The sequence below is a fragment of the Melanerpes formicivorus genome, unplaced genomic scaffold (assembly GCF_026170545.1).
Source record: "Melanerpes formicivorus ecotype bairdi unplaced genomic scaffold, bMelFor1.0.p_v2 SCAF_10, whole genome shotgun sequence".
In the NCBI taxonomy this organism is placed as follows: Eukaryota; Metazoa; Chordata; class Aves; order Piciformes; family Picidae; genus Melanerpes; species Melanerpes formicivorus.
In genome coordinates, this window is record NW_027142362.1 from 23527528 (window position 1) to 23545878 (window position 18351).

General features: G+C 57.9%; 1 protein-coding gene across 1 annotated transcript in view; it reads left to right on the forward strand.

The window, feature by feature from the left end:
• HCN4 (hyperpolarization activated cyclic nucleotide gated potassium channel 4) overlaps nt 1–5785 on the forward strand; it is a 153450-nt gene extending 147665 nt beyond the window's left edge. Inside the window, exon 8 of the mRNA XM_068144282.1 lies at nt 1269–5785. Within this exon, the coding sequence (XP_068000383.1) occupies nt 1269–2860 (1592 nt within the window). The 3' untranslated portion in view covers nt 2861–5785. The remainder of the gene's footprint in view (nt 1–1268) is intronic.
• The last annotated feature ends 12566 nt before the right edge of the window (nt 5786–18351 follow it).

The window sequence follows — 18351 nt, forward strand, 5'->3', positions numbered from 1 at the left end:
GTCCCCATGGCTGGAGGTGTTCAGGAGGAGACTTGATGGGGTGCTTGGTGCCATGGTTTAGTTGATTAGATGGTGTTGGGTGATAGGTTGGGGTCAATGATCTTGAAGGTCTCATTCTATTCTATTCTATTCTATTCTATTCTATTCTATTCTATTCTATTCTATTCTATTCTATTCTATTCTATTCTATTCTATTCTCACCCAACACCCCATGAGGGGAGGTTCAAATTTGGCATGCCACCTTTGTTCTCCAAACTTGTTTCTGAGTTGCAGGCTTTGTGTGGATCACATTTACAATGAATGATTACTAAGTTTAGTTTGATTCAGAACTAATCCAAGCAATCCAAGCTGTGCCAGGGGAAGTTCAGGCTGGAGGTGAGGAGAAAGTTCTTCACTGAGAGAGTCATTTGCCATTGGGATGTGCTGCCCAGGGAGGTGGTGGAGTCCCCATGCCTGGAGGTGTTCAAGAGGGGATTGGATGTGGCACTTGGTGCCATGGTCTAGTCATGAGGTCTGTGGTGACAGCTTGGACTCGATGGTCTTTGAGGTCTTTTCCAACCGTGGTGATTCTGTGATTCTCCAGCTCTGATCATCTTTGTGACCCTCCTCTGCACCCACCCCAGCAGTCTGATGTCCTTCTTGTTTTGGGGGCACCAGAACTGGACACAGTACTCCAGGTGGGGTCTCATGAGAGTAGAGCAGGGGGTGGAACCACCTCCCATGTCCTGCTGGTCACACTTCCTTTGATACATGGTTGGCCTTCTTGACTCCATATCTGACTCCAGAGGGAGCAGGTTACATGAGCCAGCTGTGGCAGAGGTGTAGCTGAAGGAGAGTAGCTGAAGACTCAGGAGACTCCTTTTGAGGTTTTCCTTTGAAAACACCCACACAAAGAATGCAGCCTTTGGATTTATTCTCTGTTTCTAACAGGAGTTTAGATTCTGAGGTGCAAAATGGGAGTCTCCCAGGTCCACAGGCTCTGTCCCACTTACCAAACATGGGCTTGACTGCCTGCCTAAGATGTGTCCTGCCAGGCACATTCTAATGGGGTCTTTAGGTCTGTTGATCATAGCAGAAGATGGGATGTTTGTCATCTCGTTGCTAGAGCACAGACACTGCACCCAGAGCCCCTAATGACAGTGGAGGGGAAACAGAGCCAGCAGTTTGAGGGAAGTCTGGCAGGAAGCTGTGAGGAAGCCTCCCATGCTTTGACATCTCGGAGTGACTCTTTTTTCCTTCCTTCCTTCCTTCCTTCTCTTTCTCTACAGGCAAGAAAAATTCCATTCTGCTGCACAAAGTCCAGCATGACCTCAATTCTGGTGTTTTCAACTACCAGGAGAATGAGATCATCCAGCAGATCGTGCAGCACGACCGAGAGATGGCACACTGTGCCCACAACGTCCAGGCCGCCGCCGCCGCCGCCTCCACTCCCACCCCTGTCATCTGGACTCCGCTCATCCAGGCGCCCCTGCAAGCTGCAGCAGCCACCACCTCTGTTGCTATAGCTCTGACCCACCACCCACGCCTCCCCACAGCCATCTTCCGCCCTCCGGTGTCCGTCTTGGGGTCCCTGGGGCAGCAATCCAACCAGACGCCCAGGCCGGTGAAGAGGCTGCAGTCTCTGATCCCATCGACCGGCCCCTCTGCTGTCGGCTCTCCCTCCAGTACCCCCTCCCAGCTGCACACCCCAGGAGCAGAAACCCCTTCATCCTCTTCCTTCCACATCCAGCAGCTGGCAGGATTCTCAGCTGCTGCCGGCTTAGGCCAGTTCCAGGTGGGATCCCCTCCAGGTGGCTCAAGCCAGCCAGGTTTGAGCAGCACATCCTCGGTGGGCCTGAGCCAGTTCCAGCAAGCAGCTTCTGGATCACCCTTAGGTACAGCTCAGCCCATGCAGCAGCAGCAGCAGCAGCAACAGCAACAGCAGCAGCAGCAGCAGCAGCAGCAGCAGCAGCCAACCCTTTCCAGCAGTGGATTTGGGCACTTCCAGCAAGCCACAACTAGCTCTCCATCAACCTCACTCACCCAGCTCTCATCAAACTCCCCCCCTAGTCTTCTCAACCAGTTCCAGCCCACCACAAGACAACTGCAGGCAGGACAGTTACAGCAACTCTCGGGCAGTGGGACTTTGGGGGGAATGAATCACTTCCAACCCACTCCTTCTTCCAACTCTCCATCCTCCAGCCTAAGCCAGCTGGCACAGGCCTCTGGTGGGCCATCCTCAGGCCTGTGCCAAGCACATCCAAGTGCATTAGGATCTTTAACTGGAACGATAGCCCAGCTCCACCAAGAGCGGCCACCCTTTGCCTCCATGTCTCCACTACAGCAATCTGGCGTCGCCTCTCCCTGTTACACCCCTTCTGGCCTTAGTCCTCCCAGTCAGAGCCCAGTGGCAACAAGAACTTTTCAATGTGGCCCTTCTGGGGCCTCAGGCTCTCACGGCTCTCTGCTCCTGCCTCAGACAGCCAGCCCACCTCCACAGCTCCTGCAGTCCAAGAGCACGACGCCCGTGCCGCCGGGACGCCTGAACCAGGACCTCAAGCTGATTTCCGCTTCCCAGCCATCTTTGCCCCAGGAGCTGGCTCAGACGCTGAGCCAGAGTTCTCCTCATTCCTCTAGAGAATCTGTTTCCAGCTTCTCTCCTTTCCCTGGTGGAGGGAGCGGACTCCTGGGGAAGCCTTGTAGCTCAGTTCCTGGGCGCGTGACTTTGCCGCGGCAGATGTCCTCAGGTTCTTTACCACATCCGCTGGTGTTGGGGGCCGGCGCCGCCGCCGCCTCGCTGACTGCTGCCGGGCGGAAAGAGTCCCTAGTGCTCACGGGGGACCTGGAACCTGTCAGATCCAAACTGCCCTCCAATTTGTGAGGACTCCTTCTCTCAGCCCTGCAGCTCAGTTCCCGGTTAGCCTTTTCAGGACCCAGGTTTTCCTTTCCTTCCCCTTCCTCGCCGCTTTTGGGCTTTGTCCCCTCTCCACTTCTGGTTTCGCTCTGATTAGAAACAAACAAACAAGGATAAAAAAGGGGAAAAAAAAAAAAAACAACAGAAAAAAAAAGGGGAAAAAAAAAGAAAAAGAAAAAAAAAAAAAAGAAGCTAACCAGGTCTCCTTAGAGCTATAGATTTTTGGTCACTTGGTTTTATAGAAATATTTTAATACATGGAACGAAAGGAGAGGAGCAAAAGCGACCCGCCGAGGGCACGCGCAGCGAGGCTCCTGCCCGAGCTGGAGCCTGTCGATGAGCAGCCATAGAAGCCACCAAAACCACCCCCCCACACACCCCCCCCACACAAAAGGTGTTCCTTTTGTTGAGACAAAGGGCTGAGGTTGACCCTGGGCCGTAAAAGGGAACATCAGGTCGGGCCTGTTGCTGGCGCTCTGCTTGGCGCCGGCTGGGAGCCCGGCCCCATGGCACCCAGGCGTGGGGGGGCGCCTGGATGGTGCAGCTGAAAGTTCCACTTCCGTCCCAGGTTCTCTCCTGTGATCTGCAGGCTGCAGAGGAAGCAAGAAGGGGGGGGGGTGAGTGATGCGGTCCCCTCTAGGCATTTCAGAAGGGCTGAGGTCTTGTTTGGATTCCACCTGAAGAACATAGAGGTGACCAGGAGGTACACAGGCCTGCCTTCAGATGCTTGTCTCTTTCTTACTGCAGGGATGTTCTGCTGGGAGCAAGCAGCAGTCCCTTGGGCGCCTCGAGTAGGGCAGTGAATATCCCCTCTGTATGTTTGTGGGGGTCCTGGATGGGGGTGGTAGGAGGAGCTGTGTCTCTCTGCCAGCGCTCCAGGCAGCTGCTCTCGGCCAGCAGAACCCCAAGCTTCAACCTCCTTAGGGTTTGGAAAGTGTGTGAGCTGCCTTCCAGGCTGGGGTGTGCAAAGCAAGGAGAGGGATGAAGAAAAAGGCAGCACTTTAACCTTTCCCCTCTCATTTTGATGTCTCAGTGTCCATGGGTTGACTGCTTATAAGAGAAATGGGTAGAAAAAGAGCAAAAGGTGGGGTGCAGTCACCCCAGCCCTCTTCCTCCTCAGCCCAGGGGAGTTTGAGCTCTCAGGCACCAAGTGGTGCCCAGCCAAGAGTCCTCCAGATTTGCAACCTTGTTCATACCATTCCACCACATTAGGCCAGAAATGTGGCCAGCCATGGTCCATGCTCCTCCTCTGGTGGGGGAATTGGAATAGTTTGCTTGATTTCACCAGCAATAACAGCCTGCACCTGATTGGCTTTGGCCTCCTCCTGCAGTTGCAGCATCACTGGACACATCTGGGGCCTGGCAGGCACCTTGAGCTGGAGCTTTTGGGCTCCCCTGATTTAAGGCAGTCAGAGTGGGGTGAGGACAGTAAGGGGCCACTGGGTGCACTGAGGAGCTGCAGCCTTTACCTCTAGAGCAAATGTCTCCTTTTCTTTTACCTTGATCCTTTTTCTTCTTAGGCCAAGAGGTGTCTCCAACCACCTCCCTGTGAAGAGTCAGGTGCTCAACTTTGCTGTCCCTGGTTAGAGACACATCTCTAGCTTCCCTCTGTTTCCAGCTCTTCTGGGGCTTCTCCAGCCCATGGAGGGAAAGCAGGACTTGATGCAGCAGTGCCAAAACCCCTCACTATTCCCACACTAACCACACAGGTCCCTCTGACTCTCTCTCTTACCTCCTCCCAGCCCAGTTCTCTACCCCCCAGACCCTTGGGTTTTTCCACACCCAATTTGTGTGCAGACCTCTTGCCAGGTGCCTGTTCTCCCCACCCTTGCTGCAAGCACTCCTGGGCACTCCTGCTTCCACGTGCTTCGGTGGCTCAGATGTAATCAGCTTTGGTCTTCCTTAAAAAGGGGTCAGGGGGAACTCTAGAGAATGTTTGGCTGGGTGTTTTTGTTCTGCTAGCTGTGAGTGTGTGTGGTGGGAGGGGTGCAGGGGGGGTGGCTCTGTGTGTGTAGATTTTCTCTGTATCTCTCTCTATACACACATGCTTTCCTGTAGCTAATGCCCAGTTATACCCAGATGTAGGCTATTTGTGCACATGTGTAAGCTCACACACACACACACACGCACACACACACGAGTTATATGTATCTCTCTCTATATATATCTCCTGGTTCTCCAATACACCTCAGTTTCCCCCCCTCCTGTAGAAGACTGATGGGCAGGTGGTAATTATAATATATAGATCCTGCTTTCCCCACATCTGTACAGGTTCACCTTGAAACAGAGTCAGGTGGAGGAATGGGCAGCAGATGCACAGAGCCTCGTGACATTTGCATAGGTCTGAGGCAGTTCCTCAGAGGAAGACTCACAATATCCTTTTAAGTTTGCTGTTTCTCTTAGCAACCTGGTTCTTGCCCCCCTCGATGCTAGAGGGCCCCTAGAATGAGCAGCTCAGGAGGTTGGGAGCTAAGCTGTCTGGGTTAGGGAGGATGTAAGCAGATGGAGGTGGTCTCCAGCCATGCCAACCCCTCATGGATGACTGTCCTGCGACTGCTGCCTTGGTACTTGAATCTCAACAACCCCTGTGGCCACTCAGACAAATGGAGGTGCACAGAAACACCCTGAGGGCTGTCTCTGGTAGGTGTGTGTCCCATCCACCAGCCTGGTGAGCACCCTTCTTCAGCTGGCTTCCTTTGCTTTGTTTCTCACAGGGATATTGGTTGATCTCCCAGTTCTTAGCAGTGCAGTAGCCAACATTGAGTTATTCTGACTGGACCCCAGTCAACACTAGGCTTGTCTCAGTAGGTGGAACTATAGGGTTTCTATCATTATTATTATTATTATTATTATTATTATTATTATTATTATTATTATTATTATTATTATTTTGTTTTCCTGGGGGGGGGGAGGGAAGGGAGGGAAGAGTTCTAGGGGTGGGGTTTGCAATATAAAAGACAGAATAAAAACCTTAGTAAATAAAAACCTGAAAAACCCCAACCCCTCTGACTTGCTGTCTGCTTGAAGTGGTGAACCTCCCACAGTCTGAGGCGAGGCTTAAAGAGAGAACAAAAAAAACCCCAAACCAGCAAACCCAACCCATCCCTTGGGGCAACCTGAGGGGAGGGCTAAAGAAGGGAAAACAAAATCCCCAAGCCTGGGTGGCATTTCAGACCTCTCCTCTGTTGGGCAGAGAAGGTGCAGGGCTTTGTCTCACTTGCTGGCTGTATTTTCCTGATGGTTTTCAGAGCTGTGTCACAGTCTCACAGTATCACTAAGGTTGGAAGAGACCTCAAAGATCATCGAGTCCAAGCTGTCACCACAGACCCCATGACTAGACCATGGCACCAAGGGCCACATCCAATCCCCTCTTGAACACCTCCAGGGATGGGGACTCCACCACCTCCCTGGGCAGCACATCCCAATGACGAACGACTCGCTCGGTGAAGAACTTTCTCCTCACCTCCAGCCTAAACCTCCCCTGGCACAGCTGCAGACTGTGTCCTCTTGTTCTGGTGCTGCTTGCCTGGGAGAAGAGACCAACCCCTTCCTGGCTACAACCACCTTTCAGGTAGTTGTAGAGAGCAATGAGGTCTCCCCTGAGCCTCCTCTTCTGCAGGCCAAGCAAGCCCAGCTCCCTCAGCCTCTCCTCCCAGGGCTGTGCTCCAGACCCCTCCCCAGCCTCCTTGCCCTTCTCTGGACACCTTCAAGTCTCTCAATGTCCTTCTGAAACTGAGGAGCCCAGAACTGGACACAGGACTCAAGCTGTGGCCTAAGCAAAGCCACAGGGCACAATGACCTCCCTGCTCCTGCTGGCCACACTATTCCTGATGCAGGCCAGGATGCCCTTGGCCCTCTTGGCCACCTGGGCACACTGCTGGCTCATATTCAGGCAGCTGTCAATCAGCACCCCCAGGTCCCTCTCTGTTTGGCTGCTCTCAGCCACTCTGCCCCCAGCCTGTAGCTCTGCATGGGGTTGCTGTGGCCAAAGTGCAGCCCCTGGCACTTGGACTTGCTGAATGCCATCCTGTTGGCCTCTGCCCATCTGTCCAGTCGGTCGAGGTCCCTCTGCAGAGCCCTTCTGCCCTCTGACTGACCAACATCTGCTCCCAGCTTGGTGTCAGCTGCAAACTTGCTGATGACTGACTCAATGCCCTCATCCAGATCATCAATGAAGATGTTAAAGAGGATGGGGCCCAGCACTGCTCCCTGGGGCACACCACTGGTGCCTGGCTGCCAGCTGGCTGTGGCACCATTCACCACCACTCTCTGGGCTCAGCCTCCAGCCACTTCCTAACCCAGCTCAGAGAGCTGCTGTGCCAGCCAGGGGCTGACAGCTTGCCCAGGAGGTTGCTGTGGGGTTTGGTGGCAAAGGCCTTGCTGCAGTCCAGGCAGACCACATCCCCAGGCTGCCCCACATCCACCAGGCAGTCACCTGATCATAGGAGTGTTCCCCTGCTGCCACATCTCCACCTGGCATGGTGGGAGTTGGTGTCAAGCCACTGACAGCAGACGTTGAAAGCTTTTGCCTGCACTTGAGTTTCCAGGAGTACAGAGGAGGAATCTGATTGTTGTGCTGCAGATGGGTGTGTGGCAATCCTTCACTTTAATGGCAGGCATGGAAGAGCTGGCTGGCCATGGAGCCTTGGAGAAGACCCCAAGGAGTAGCAGGATATCATAGAATGGCTTAGGTTGGAAGGGGCCTCACAGATCATCCACTCCAACCTCCCTGCCATGGGCAGGGACACCTCTCAACTAGACTCAGCTGCTCAAGGCCTCATCACTGCCAGTGAAGAAGGCATCCACAACCTCCCTGGGCAGCCTCTTCCAGAGTCTCACCACCCTTGTACTGAGGAACTTCTTCTAAGCCCCAGTCTAACCCTGCCCTCCCTCAGCTTCAAACCTTTCCCCCTTGGCCTGGCTCTAGAGACCCTTAGGAAAAGTCCCTCTGCAGCCTTCCTGTACAGGTACTGGAAGGCAGCTCTAAGGTCCCCTCAGGCTGAACACCCCCAGCTCCCTCAGCCTGTCCTCACAGCAGAGGTGCTCCAGCCCTTGGATCGTCCTTGTGGCCTCCTCTGGACTGGCTCCACAATTCCATGTCCCTCTTATGCTGGGGACACCTGAGTTGGAGGCAGGATTGGAGATGTGATCTCAGCAGAGCTGAACAAAGGGACAGAATTCGCTCTCTTGACCTGCAGGGTTCACCCACTGCTGCTCCTCCACCTTCAGGCAAAAGCAGGAGGAAACCATGTCCAGACAACACCCTGGTAGGATGGTAGAGAACTTTTCCAACCCTTTGCAGGTACAGTGCTGTCAAGGCTGGAGTGGGCTGCCCGTGAGAGCTGCTCTTCAGCCACCCAGCACACCACAGGTAACTGCAGGGTGACTGAAGGGGCTGCAAAACCCTCCTGTGGGACCTGGAGAGACAGTGAGGAGGGAGGAAGATGAGGGTACAGCTGCTATGTTCACATCCTCAGGTGATGGGAAGGGCAGGAATCTTTCCAGCCCAGCTCTCCTCTGCTTGCAAGCCATGTACCTCAGTGGGGCAAAGGGGCAGAGCAGGACCCCAGAGGAGGCACCAGGCAAAGGCCTGTAGCTGTGGGAGCAGGAGCCCAGGAAGAGAAGGGGCAGGGACCATGGATAACATCTCTACAGCCCAGGAGTGAGGTGCTTGGACTGAAAGAGTAATTTCTGCTTCTTCCAGGCAAGGACAGTGAAGACAGCTTCACCACCAGTGAACTGCAGGCAGCAGCTGCTGGCACCAGCCTGAGCCTAGCACCCGGTGAGGCAGGATCTTTCCCCTTGAAGGTAATGCTCCCTGCCCAGCACAGGCAGCTGGAGCCACCTCTCCAAGCCCCTGGGAAGTTCAGCTGGGGCATATGAGGCCCAGGAGAGGAGAGGAAAGAGGCTAGCCCATGCCAGGACCCTAGGAACCCAGTGCCAATGTTCTCTGGTGCTGATCCCCCTGGCAGGCTGCTGGAGCAGGACCAGGCTGATGGCTGTAGGGTGTAAAAGCCCCGGAACTGGGATGTAGTGGCATAAACAAGCAGTCCACTTTTGCTGGTGGCACTTCAAGCCTCATCCTCCATTACCCCCCTGCAGACAGTATGCCAGCTCCCCCTTCCCTAGCAGAGGTGACAGACTGGTGGCCTGTGAGCAGGGCTGTGGGTGGCCCTTTCCCATTACTGAACTCCAGCTGGGCTCAGTAATCCTCCTCAGCAGCAGGGCAGAGCAGCAGGGCAGGGAAAGCTGCCATTTGGGTTTGCCCTCAGGAGACAGAGATGGTTTTGCAGCTGGTTTTCATCAGCCATGCAGTTCCTTGGGCACATTTCTGCCTCCTCCCACACAGAGCAAAATGCCCAGTTTGTGCTGCCAGGCTTGGTGTGCCCAGCTGGCCCCTCAGCCAGGTGTGCCCCACAGCCAGTTTGGTTCCTAAGCTGAAGCCTGCATTCAGCCATGAAATCAAGCCACACAGGCAGGCTGGGAGCAAGGCTGCCCTGCTCCTAGCTGAGGCTGAGCTCTGCTTTGCTGGCAGGAGGGAACAAAGTGGAGATGCTGGGACACACCGTGGTGCTGGCCCCAAGTCACAGCTGAGCACCACCTATTTTTCAGCAGAAACCATCAGTGGTGAGGTTTGGAAGGCTGCCCAGCAGAAAAGGACCTGGGAGTGCTGGATGACAGTGGGATGAGCATGAGCCAGCAGTGTGCTCATGTGGCCAAGAAGGCCAATAGCATCCTGGCCTGCATCAGAAACTGAGAGGTCAGCAGGACCACAGCAGGTCAGGAGATTGTCCCCCTGTACACAGCACTGGTGAGACCACACCTCAAATACTGGGTGCAGTTTGGGGCTTCTCACTACAAAGACACTGAGGGGCTGGAGCAAGTCCAGAGAAGGGCAATGAAGCTGGGGACAGGTCTGGGGAACAGGGCTGGAGAGGAGCAGCTGAGGGAGCTGGGGGTGTTCAGCCTGGAGAAGAGGAGGCTGAGGAGAGACCTGAGTGCTCTCTACAAGTAGGGAGCAAAGGAGGTTGGAGTGAGGTCTCCGTGTTGTCTCCCAGGTAATGAGTGATGAGAGCAAATGGCCTGAAATGAACTACCTAAAAGGAGGTGGTAGCCAGGTGGGGGTTGGACTCCCAGGCAACCAGCACCAGAACAAGACACAGTCTTGACACTGTCTGGATACGGTCTCAAGCTGTGCCAGGGGAGGTTGAGGCTGGAGGGGAGGAGAAAGTTCTTCCTAGACAGAGAGACTGGCCCTTGGGATGTGCTGCCCAGGGAGGTGGTGGAGTCCCCATGGCTGGAGGTGTTGCAGAGGGGATTGGATGTGGCCCTTGGAGCCATGGTTTGGTTGTCAGGAGGTGCTGGGTATCAGGTGACAGCTTGGACTTGATGAGCTCTGAGGTCTTTTCCAACCTGCTTGATTCTATGATTGTGTTCTGTGATTCTATGAAACTGTGCCAGGGGAGGTTTAGGTTGGAGATTAGGAGCAATTTATTTCCTTCAGGAGGGGTCAGGCACTGGAAGAGGCTGCCCAGGGAGGTGGTGGAGTCCCCATCCCTGGAGGTGTTTGACCAAGATGTAGGCATGACACCTGGGGACATGGTGGTGTTGGGCTCCATGATTTTAAAGGTCTTGTCCAACCCAAAGGATTCCATGATTCTGTGCAGCCTGAGGACCCAAGAGCTTTCCCTGTGTAAGCTGTTGGGCTGGGAGGCCTCACTGGCCATGCACACTAACCCTGGATGTGAGCTGTCACCAGTGCCACCATCCCTAATGACCCTCTTGGCACCACCTCAGTGAAGACTGGGGGGGGGCTGTGTGTGAGGTTGGGGCCTGCCCAGGGCTGTGCTGAACTCAGAGCTGAGGCTCTTCCAATGTCCCCTGCCCTGTTCCTGCTCCCAGCAGTCCCAGGGAATCTCTGCAAGGTGTCTCAAACACATCCCCTGCCTGCCTGCTTTAGCACAAGCACAGGCAGGTGGCTTTGCTCCCATCATCTGCAAAGGCCTTGGCCACTCTGTCTCACTGGTTCCACCACCTGTGCCTGGGCCCCGCAGTGCCTCTGGGCTCTGCTTTTGATGGAGCTGGGTGTGGGGCCTGGTGCCATCCTCTGCTGGCACATTAAGGGAAGAGAGCCCTGGCTTGGCTCTGCCCCTTGCAGACTCAGGGAAGTTGATTGATTCTCTCTTCAGGAGGCACTGCAAAGCAGCTGCCTGTCAGCCTCCAGCTCCCAGCTGACCCTAATCACCAGCAAGGGCTCTTCTGGTCAAGCCACCTTTTAGCAGACACCTGATTAGAAAAGGTATTGGCTGAAGTCCCTCAGAAGAGGTAGATGCTCTTAAAGGGGAAAAGCAACAACATCAGGACAGGTTAAGATGGGAGCTTCAGCCCAGCAAATGCCAGGCCCCTTGCAGGACTTCCCCTCAGTGATCTTCTGTTGGCATGGGTGCTGCAGGGCACAGCTCTCCTGCCCCGTGTGTGTGGCCAGCCACCTCCTCTGGAATCTCAGAACCCAGCATGCTGGGGGTTGGAAGGGACCTCTGGAGCTCACCCAGTCCAACCCCACTGCTCCAGCAGGGCACCCACAGCAGCCTGCCCAGCAGCACCATGGCCAGGGGGGGTTGGAATCTCTCCAGAGAAGCAGACCCCACAACCTCTCTGGGCAGCCTGCTCCAGGCCTCCAGCAGCCTCACACCAAAGAAGTTTCTCTTCTTCAGATGGAACCTTCTGCAACTTTCACTTCCATTGCCCTTGTCCTGTCCCTGGGCACCACTGAGAAGAGCCTGGCCCCATCCTCTTGCCCCCTACCCTTTAGCTCTTGCTGAGCACTGCTCAGATCCCTTCTGGGGCTGCTCTCCTCCAGGCTCCACAGCCCACAGAGATGCTCCACAGCCCACAGAGATGCTCCAGGTCCCTCCTCTGGACTCTCCCCAGTGGTTCCCTGTCTCTCTGGAGCTGGGGAGCTCAGAACTGGACAGGGTCCTCCAGACATGGGCAGAGTGGGAGGAGAACCTCTGTGACCGGCTGGCCACACTCTTCATGCAGCCTTACGTCTGCCAACCAAGGCAGCCAGGCTGTGTCCAGCCCTGCCCACGGGGAAGGGCCTGGGGGCTCCCTGAAGCTGTCCCCAGCCTTGCTAGGCAGCAAGGTGCCGGAGGCCTCAACACCTTCCCCTCCCTGGGGAGCTGCTCCCCTGCGCGGGCTGCGAAGCAGGGAGCTCCGCAGGCTCACGTTGGCCTCCTGCCTTTGTTTCATGGCCTTGTGCAGCTGCCTTCCTCAGCTCTGCTGAGGCTCAACACGCAGGGCACCCCATGCAGGGCTCCACACGCAGGGCTACTCAGGCAGGGCTCCACACGCAGGGCTCCCCATGCAGGGCTCCACACGCAGGGCTACTCAGGCAGGGCTCCACACGCAGGGCTCCCCATGCAGGGCTCCACACGCAGGGCTACTCAGGCAGGGCTCCCCACACAGGGCACCCCATGCAGAGCTCCCCACGCAGGGCTCCCCACACAGAGCTCCCCACACAGAGCTCCCCACGCAGGGCTCCCCACGCAGGGCTCCCCACACAGAGCTCCCCACACAGAGCTCCCCACGCAGGGCTCCCCACACAGGGCACCCCATGCAGAGCTCCCCACGCAGGGCTCCCCACACAGAGCTCCCCACGCAGGGCTCCCCACACAGAGCTCCCCACGCAGAGCTCCCCACACAGAGCTCCCCACGCAGGGCTCCTCACACAGGGCTCCCCACACAGAGCTCCCCACACAGAGCTCCCCACGCAGGGCTCCCCACGCAGAGCTCCCCACGCAGGGCTCCTCACACAGAGCTCCCCACACAGGGCTCCCCACGCAGAGCTCCCCACACAGAGCTCCCCACGCAGGGCTCCTCACACAGGGCTCCCCACACAGAGCTCCCCACACAGAGCTCCCCACGCAGGGCTCCCCACGCAGAGCTCCTCACACAGAGCTCCCCACGCAGGGCTCCCCACACAGAGCTCCCCACACAGAGCTCCCCACGCAGGGCTCCTCACACAGAGCTCCCCACACAGAGCTCCCCACACAGAGCTCCCCACGCAGGGCTCCTCACACAGAGCTCCCCACGCAGGGCTCCCCACACAGAGCTCCCCACACAGAGCTCCCCACACAGAGCTCCCCACGCAGGGCTCCCCACACAGAGCTACCCACACAGAGCTCCCAACACAGAGCTCCCCACACAGAGCTCCCCACGCAGGGCTCCCCACGCAGAGCTCCCCACGCAGAGCTCCTCACACAGAGCTCCCCACACAGAGCTCCCCACACAGAGCTCCCCACGCAGGGCTCCTCACACAGAGCTCCCCACGCAGGGCTCCCCACACAGAGCTCCCCACACAGAGCTCCCCACACAGAGCTCCCCACGCAGGGCTCCTCACACAGAGCTCCCCACACAGAGCTCCCCACACAGAGCTCCCCACGCAGGGCTCCTCACACAGAGCTCCCCACACAGAGCTCCCCACGCAGGGCTCCTCACACAGAGCTCCCCACGCAGGGCTCCTCACACAGAGCTCCCCACGCAGGGCTCCCCACACAGAGCTACCCACACAGAGCTCCCCACACAGAGCTCCCCACGCAGGGCTCCCCACGCAGAGCTCCCCACGCAGGGCTCCTCACACAGAGCTCCCCACGCAGGGCTCCCCACACAGAGCTCCCCACACAGAGCTCCCCACACAGAGCTCCCCACGCAGGGCTCCCCACGCAGGGCTCCCCACGCAGAGCTCCCCACGCAGAGCTCCCCACGCAGGGCTCCCCACGCAGAGCTCCCCACACAGAGCTCCCCACACAGAGCTCCCCACGCAGAGCTCCCCACACAGAGCTCCCCACGCAGAGCTCCCCACACAGGGCTCCCCACACAGAACTCCCCACACAGGGCTCCTCACACAGAGCTCCCCACGCAGAGCTCCCCACGCAGAGCTCCCCACACAGAGCTCCCCACGCAGGGCTCCCCACGCAGAGCTCCTCACACAGAGCTCCCCACACAGAGCTCCCCACACAGAGCTCCCCACGCAGAGCTCCTCACACAGAGCTCCCCACACAGAGCTCCCCACACAGGGCTCCCCACGCAGGGCTCCCCACGCAGAGCTCCCCACGCAGAGCTCCTCACACAGAGCTCCCCACACAGAGCTCCCCACACAGAGCTCCCCACGCAGGGCTCCTCACACAGAGCTCCCCACGCAGAGCTCCCCACGCAGAGCTCCCCACGCAGAGCTCCCCACACAGGGCTCCTCACACAGAGCTCCCCACGCAGAGCTCCCCACGCAGGGCTCCTCACACAGAGCTCCCCACACAGGGCTCCCCACACAGGGCTCCCCACTCAGGGCTCCCCACGCAGGGCTCCCCACAGCCTGTCTGGAGGACCACACCGCTCTGCAGGGCCAGTGTGGGGCGAGCTGCCCTCCCCAGCCCTGCTGCTGGCTCTCAGGTGCTCTGTGCACCCAGGCTGCCTCCTGCTGCGGCCCAGGGCTGCTGTCAGCTCCAGCCTTGTGCACTGCCATCACTGTCAGGTGCTCTCTGCAGGGCCGGGGTGCTGCTGTGCTCACCGCGCCGGGGGGGCCCCCGCACCCCCTGGGGTGGCTGCTCACCGCCGAGCAGGGCAGCTGCAGCTGCTCTTTGCCATTGCTGCTGCTCCAGTTGGCCCAGCTGCCTCTCCACCCTGGAACCAGCCACCTGGGAACACCCAGCATGGGAACACCCAGCATGGGAACACCCAGCATGGGGGCCTGGCACTGCTGGAGCGACCCAGCTGAGGCAGAAGGGCCTCCAAGGTCTGGGGGTGACCTCTTGTTCTTAGCAGGGGCAGGAAAAAAGGTGAAGAAGGCTTCATGCTGCTCCTTTGTGAGTGTTGGCGAGGGGTGTGGGCAAGCTGGATCCATGGGCCAAGCGGGATGAGGTTCAACCAGGCCGAGTCCAATGACCCAATGGATGCTGCAGCCTTGAGGCTGGAAACTGCCTGATGGGAAAGGACCTGGGGCTGTTGGTCTGTAGCAGATGAAGGCAAGCCAGTGTGTGCCCAGGTGGCCAAGGAGGCCAACAGCAGCCTGGCCTGCATCAGGCAGAGTGTGAGCAGCAGTGACTGACCCTGGCCTGCATCAAGAGTGTGAGCAGCAGTGACTGACCCTGGCCTGCATCAAGAGTGTGAGCAGCAGTGACTGACCCTGGCCTGCATCAAGAGTGTGAGCAGCAGTGACTGACCCTGGCCTGCATCAAGAGTGTGAGCAGCAGTGACTGACCCTGGCCTGCATCAGGCAGAGTGTGAGCAGCAGTGACTGACCCTGGCCTGCATCAGGCAGAGTGTGAGCAGCAGTGACTGACCAGGGCAGTGATAGTCCCACTCTACTTGGCATTTTGAGACCACACCTTGAGTACTGGGTTCAGGTTTGGCCCCTCACTCCAGGAAGGACATTGAGGTGCTGGAGCAGTGAAGCAGTGAAGGCTCTGGACTGCAGGTGTTTTGAGGAGCAGCTGAGAGACCTGGGGTTGTGCAGCCTGGAGAAAAAGAGGCTGAGAGGAGACCGCCTGGCTCTCTGCAGCTGCCTAACAGGAGGCTTGAGTCAGGTGGGGGTTGGTCTCTTCTCCCATGTAACAAGTGAGAGGACAAGAGGAAATGGCCTCAAGCTGTGCCAGGGTTTAGGTTGGGTATTAATGTCCTCACCCTGCGGCTTCTCAAAGACAGGCTCAGGCTGCCCGGGGGGTGGTCGAGTGCCCATCCCTGGAGGTGTTCAAAGGCCATGGTGGTGCTGTGCTGCTGATTGACTCAATGATCTTCAAGACCTTTTCCAGCCACTTCTGTGATCCTGACTGAGGAGCAGCCTCAGTGTCTTGCCAGGAGCACAGGACCCCTGGCCAGCCCAGGGAGGGACCTCTGTGTTAGGGGAAAGCCATGGCCAGCCTGAACCACATCTGCAGCTCAGGGCCAGCCTGCCAGGCAGGAGCAGTGTCCCTGATGGGTTATTAACCTTTCCTCTGGTGCCCCAGCCTCCTCTTGCAGTATGTGGCATAGATTTAGTGCCAGGACAGCTTGAGAGTTGAAATCTCTGTAGGTCTCATGCTGCTGGAAATGCTGTGGCAGCTGCAAACACTCTGGGGAGATACTTAGTGCAGCTTCTGATCAGCTCTAGCATGAAGGCCAAGCGTGACTCCCACAGCTGAGGGTACCTATGAGCAGGGAGGCCTGGAGGCACTCATGCATGGACACAACACACACACTTTGACCTCCCTGCCTCCAGAAAACTATTGCCCCAAATCCTAAGGCTTGGTTAAAGCAGTGTGAAAATAGGCAGCCAGCAGCCCTGGGGGACTCAGGAGCATCCCCTGAGAGCCCATGAGCCATGAGTCACTCAGCATCCAGCTCGAGTTGGCCATGATGCTCTTGTTTGCTTGCTGGCTTTTACAAGATCTTGATGGCTCACAGCATCTAACAGATCCCTGATGGCACAGGGCTGGCCTCACTCCAAATCTCAGCCCATTAGAACTCCACTGCTGCCCAACCCCCCTGGGAATGAGCCAGGCTGCCTGGGAAAACAAAGCCCAGCCAGGTGGCCAGAACCAGCCCATAGTGATGGGCAGCACTGGGTTGGGCACCCAGGCTAATGCCCCACACCTGGGGAAGGGGTCTTCAGCCTGGGGATGAAGATGGGCAGCACCTAGGGCACAGAGTGGGTTTCAGCCTGGGTCCTCAGTCCCAGGTTCCTCCATGCCTGGCTAGGTGAGGGGGGGAGGGGCAGAGGAGCTTTGTGGGGTGGCTCACTCTCCAAAGGTGCTGGGGGAAAAGCTGAGCTCCCACTCTACACTGAAGGCTCCTTTACCCCTGCCCTCCACCTAGAGGTGGCCCTGAGGCCATGGCTGGAGGAGTGTCTGGAAGGTGCCATGTGCTGACAGAGGGGCTGCTGTGTGCCCTGCTTTTAGAGTTCCCTCAGTGCTGGCAGGGTTGGGGCTAGGACTGGGCAGCATTTCCCCCCTCCCAGCCCAAAAACGTGGGGGTGCCTTGTCCTTACAGCTACCCCCCCAGCACCAGCAGCCTGGTTTTGCCCCTTCTGGCTACATCTGATGCCAGCCAGGGGCTGGGGTGGCCTCAGCTCAGTAACCCTGCGTGTGCCAGGGCCTGTGGCAGTGTCTGGCTGCTGCAGCTCTCTGAAAAGGCAGCACCAGGGGCTGGGGCTGCACAGCTCGGGGAGAACCACCTTGGTCACCTGGGCCCAGGGCTGGCCAAGCAAGGGCCCAAATGCTGTAGGAGCCTGGGAGGGAATGCAGCCAAGGGAGCCCCTCTGAAGCACCTCCTTGTGCCTGGCCTGCAGGGCACGGGGATGTCATGAGGGCCACAGGCCCCTGCTGAAGGGGGTGGAGAAATACCAACAGCCTTGGTCTGCTCCAGAGGAGCAAGAGCTGCCAGGAAGGGGCTAATGAAAGGGAGAGTCCCCAGGCTGAGGAGGGCAGGATATGGTCCAACTGCTGGAGGGATCCTGCTCCCTGTGCTCGGTGGGGTGGCTCCTCCTGGAGCACAGTGGTGACACCTCCACAGAAGGGCTGTTGGGGATCAGGGGAGTTTGAGGGGGTCAGGGAGTGGTGTAGAGCCTCTGGGAAAGGTTTCCCTGCAGCTGCTTACTGCCTGTACCTCAGTGCCCTTCTCCAGGGGCAGCACTGTCTGCCACCAGGTTCCAACCCCCCCGAAGACAGGAGATGGATCAAGAGCAGCACAGGGCTGGGGCTGTGCCTCATGAACCAGCAGCAGCTGGCAGGGAACCCCCTGTGCAGGAGGGAAGCTGCTCTGGCCTCCCCATCCATCAGCAGTGCCAGCCTGGCCAGATGAAGTGGATGCTGTTGCTATGGTGACAGTGCCCATGGAGGAGGAATGGGCTCTGGTGTTTTCCTCACGTACAGGGATGCTGGGATCCGGGAGGGTGCTGGGCAGGAGGAGGCTGGGGAGCAGGCAGCCCTCTCTGGTGTCCCCTTTCTGCTGGGGACCCCCCTCCCAGGCTCTCCCTGGCAGGGGCACCAGGTGTGTGCCTGATCTCAGCCAGGCTCTGCAGAGCCCAGAGACAAAGCGCTGTGTTCTGCAGCCCACCCCAGCTGGTGCTGGGTACCCCACTCCAGCCCCCTGTCCTGCTGCCAGATGGGACCTGGGTGCCTGCCCTGGCAGCACCCTGGGGAGGCTGAGCTCTGGCAGCAGCCTCATGGCCCCTCTGAAAGGGTCCTGAAGGGGGCCCTGAAGTCGGGTCAGAGCTTTCCAACACACACATTGGAAGGTCCCAGCTCAGGCTGCAGGGGCCCTGCCAGCCAGAGGCAGTGACTGAGGTTACAGGTGGGATTGCTCTTTCTTTTCCCCCCAGGGATTTCAGCCCAAGGCATCATCCTTACAGAATGATTCTGGGAGGGGGAGGCACTGACAGCCAGCCTCAGGTGAAAGAAGGGAGAAAGGGAGGCAGCAAAGCACTCT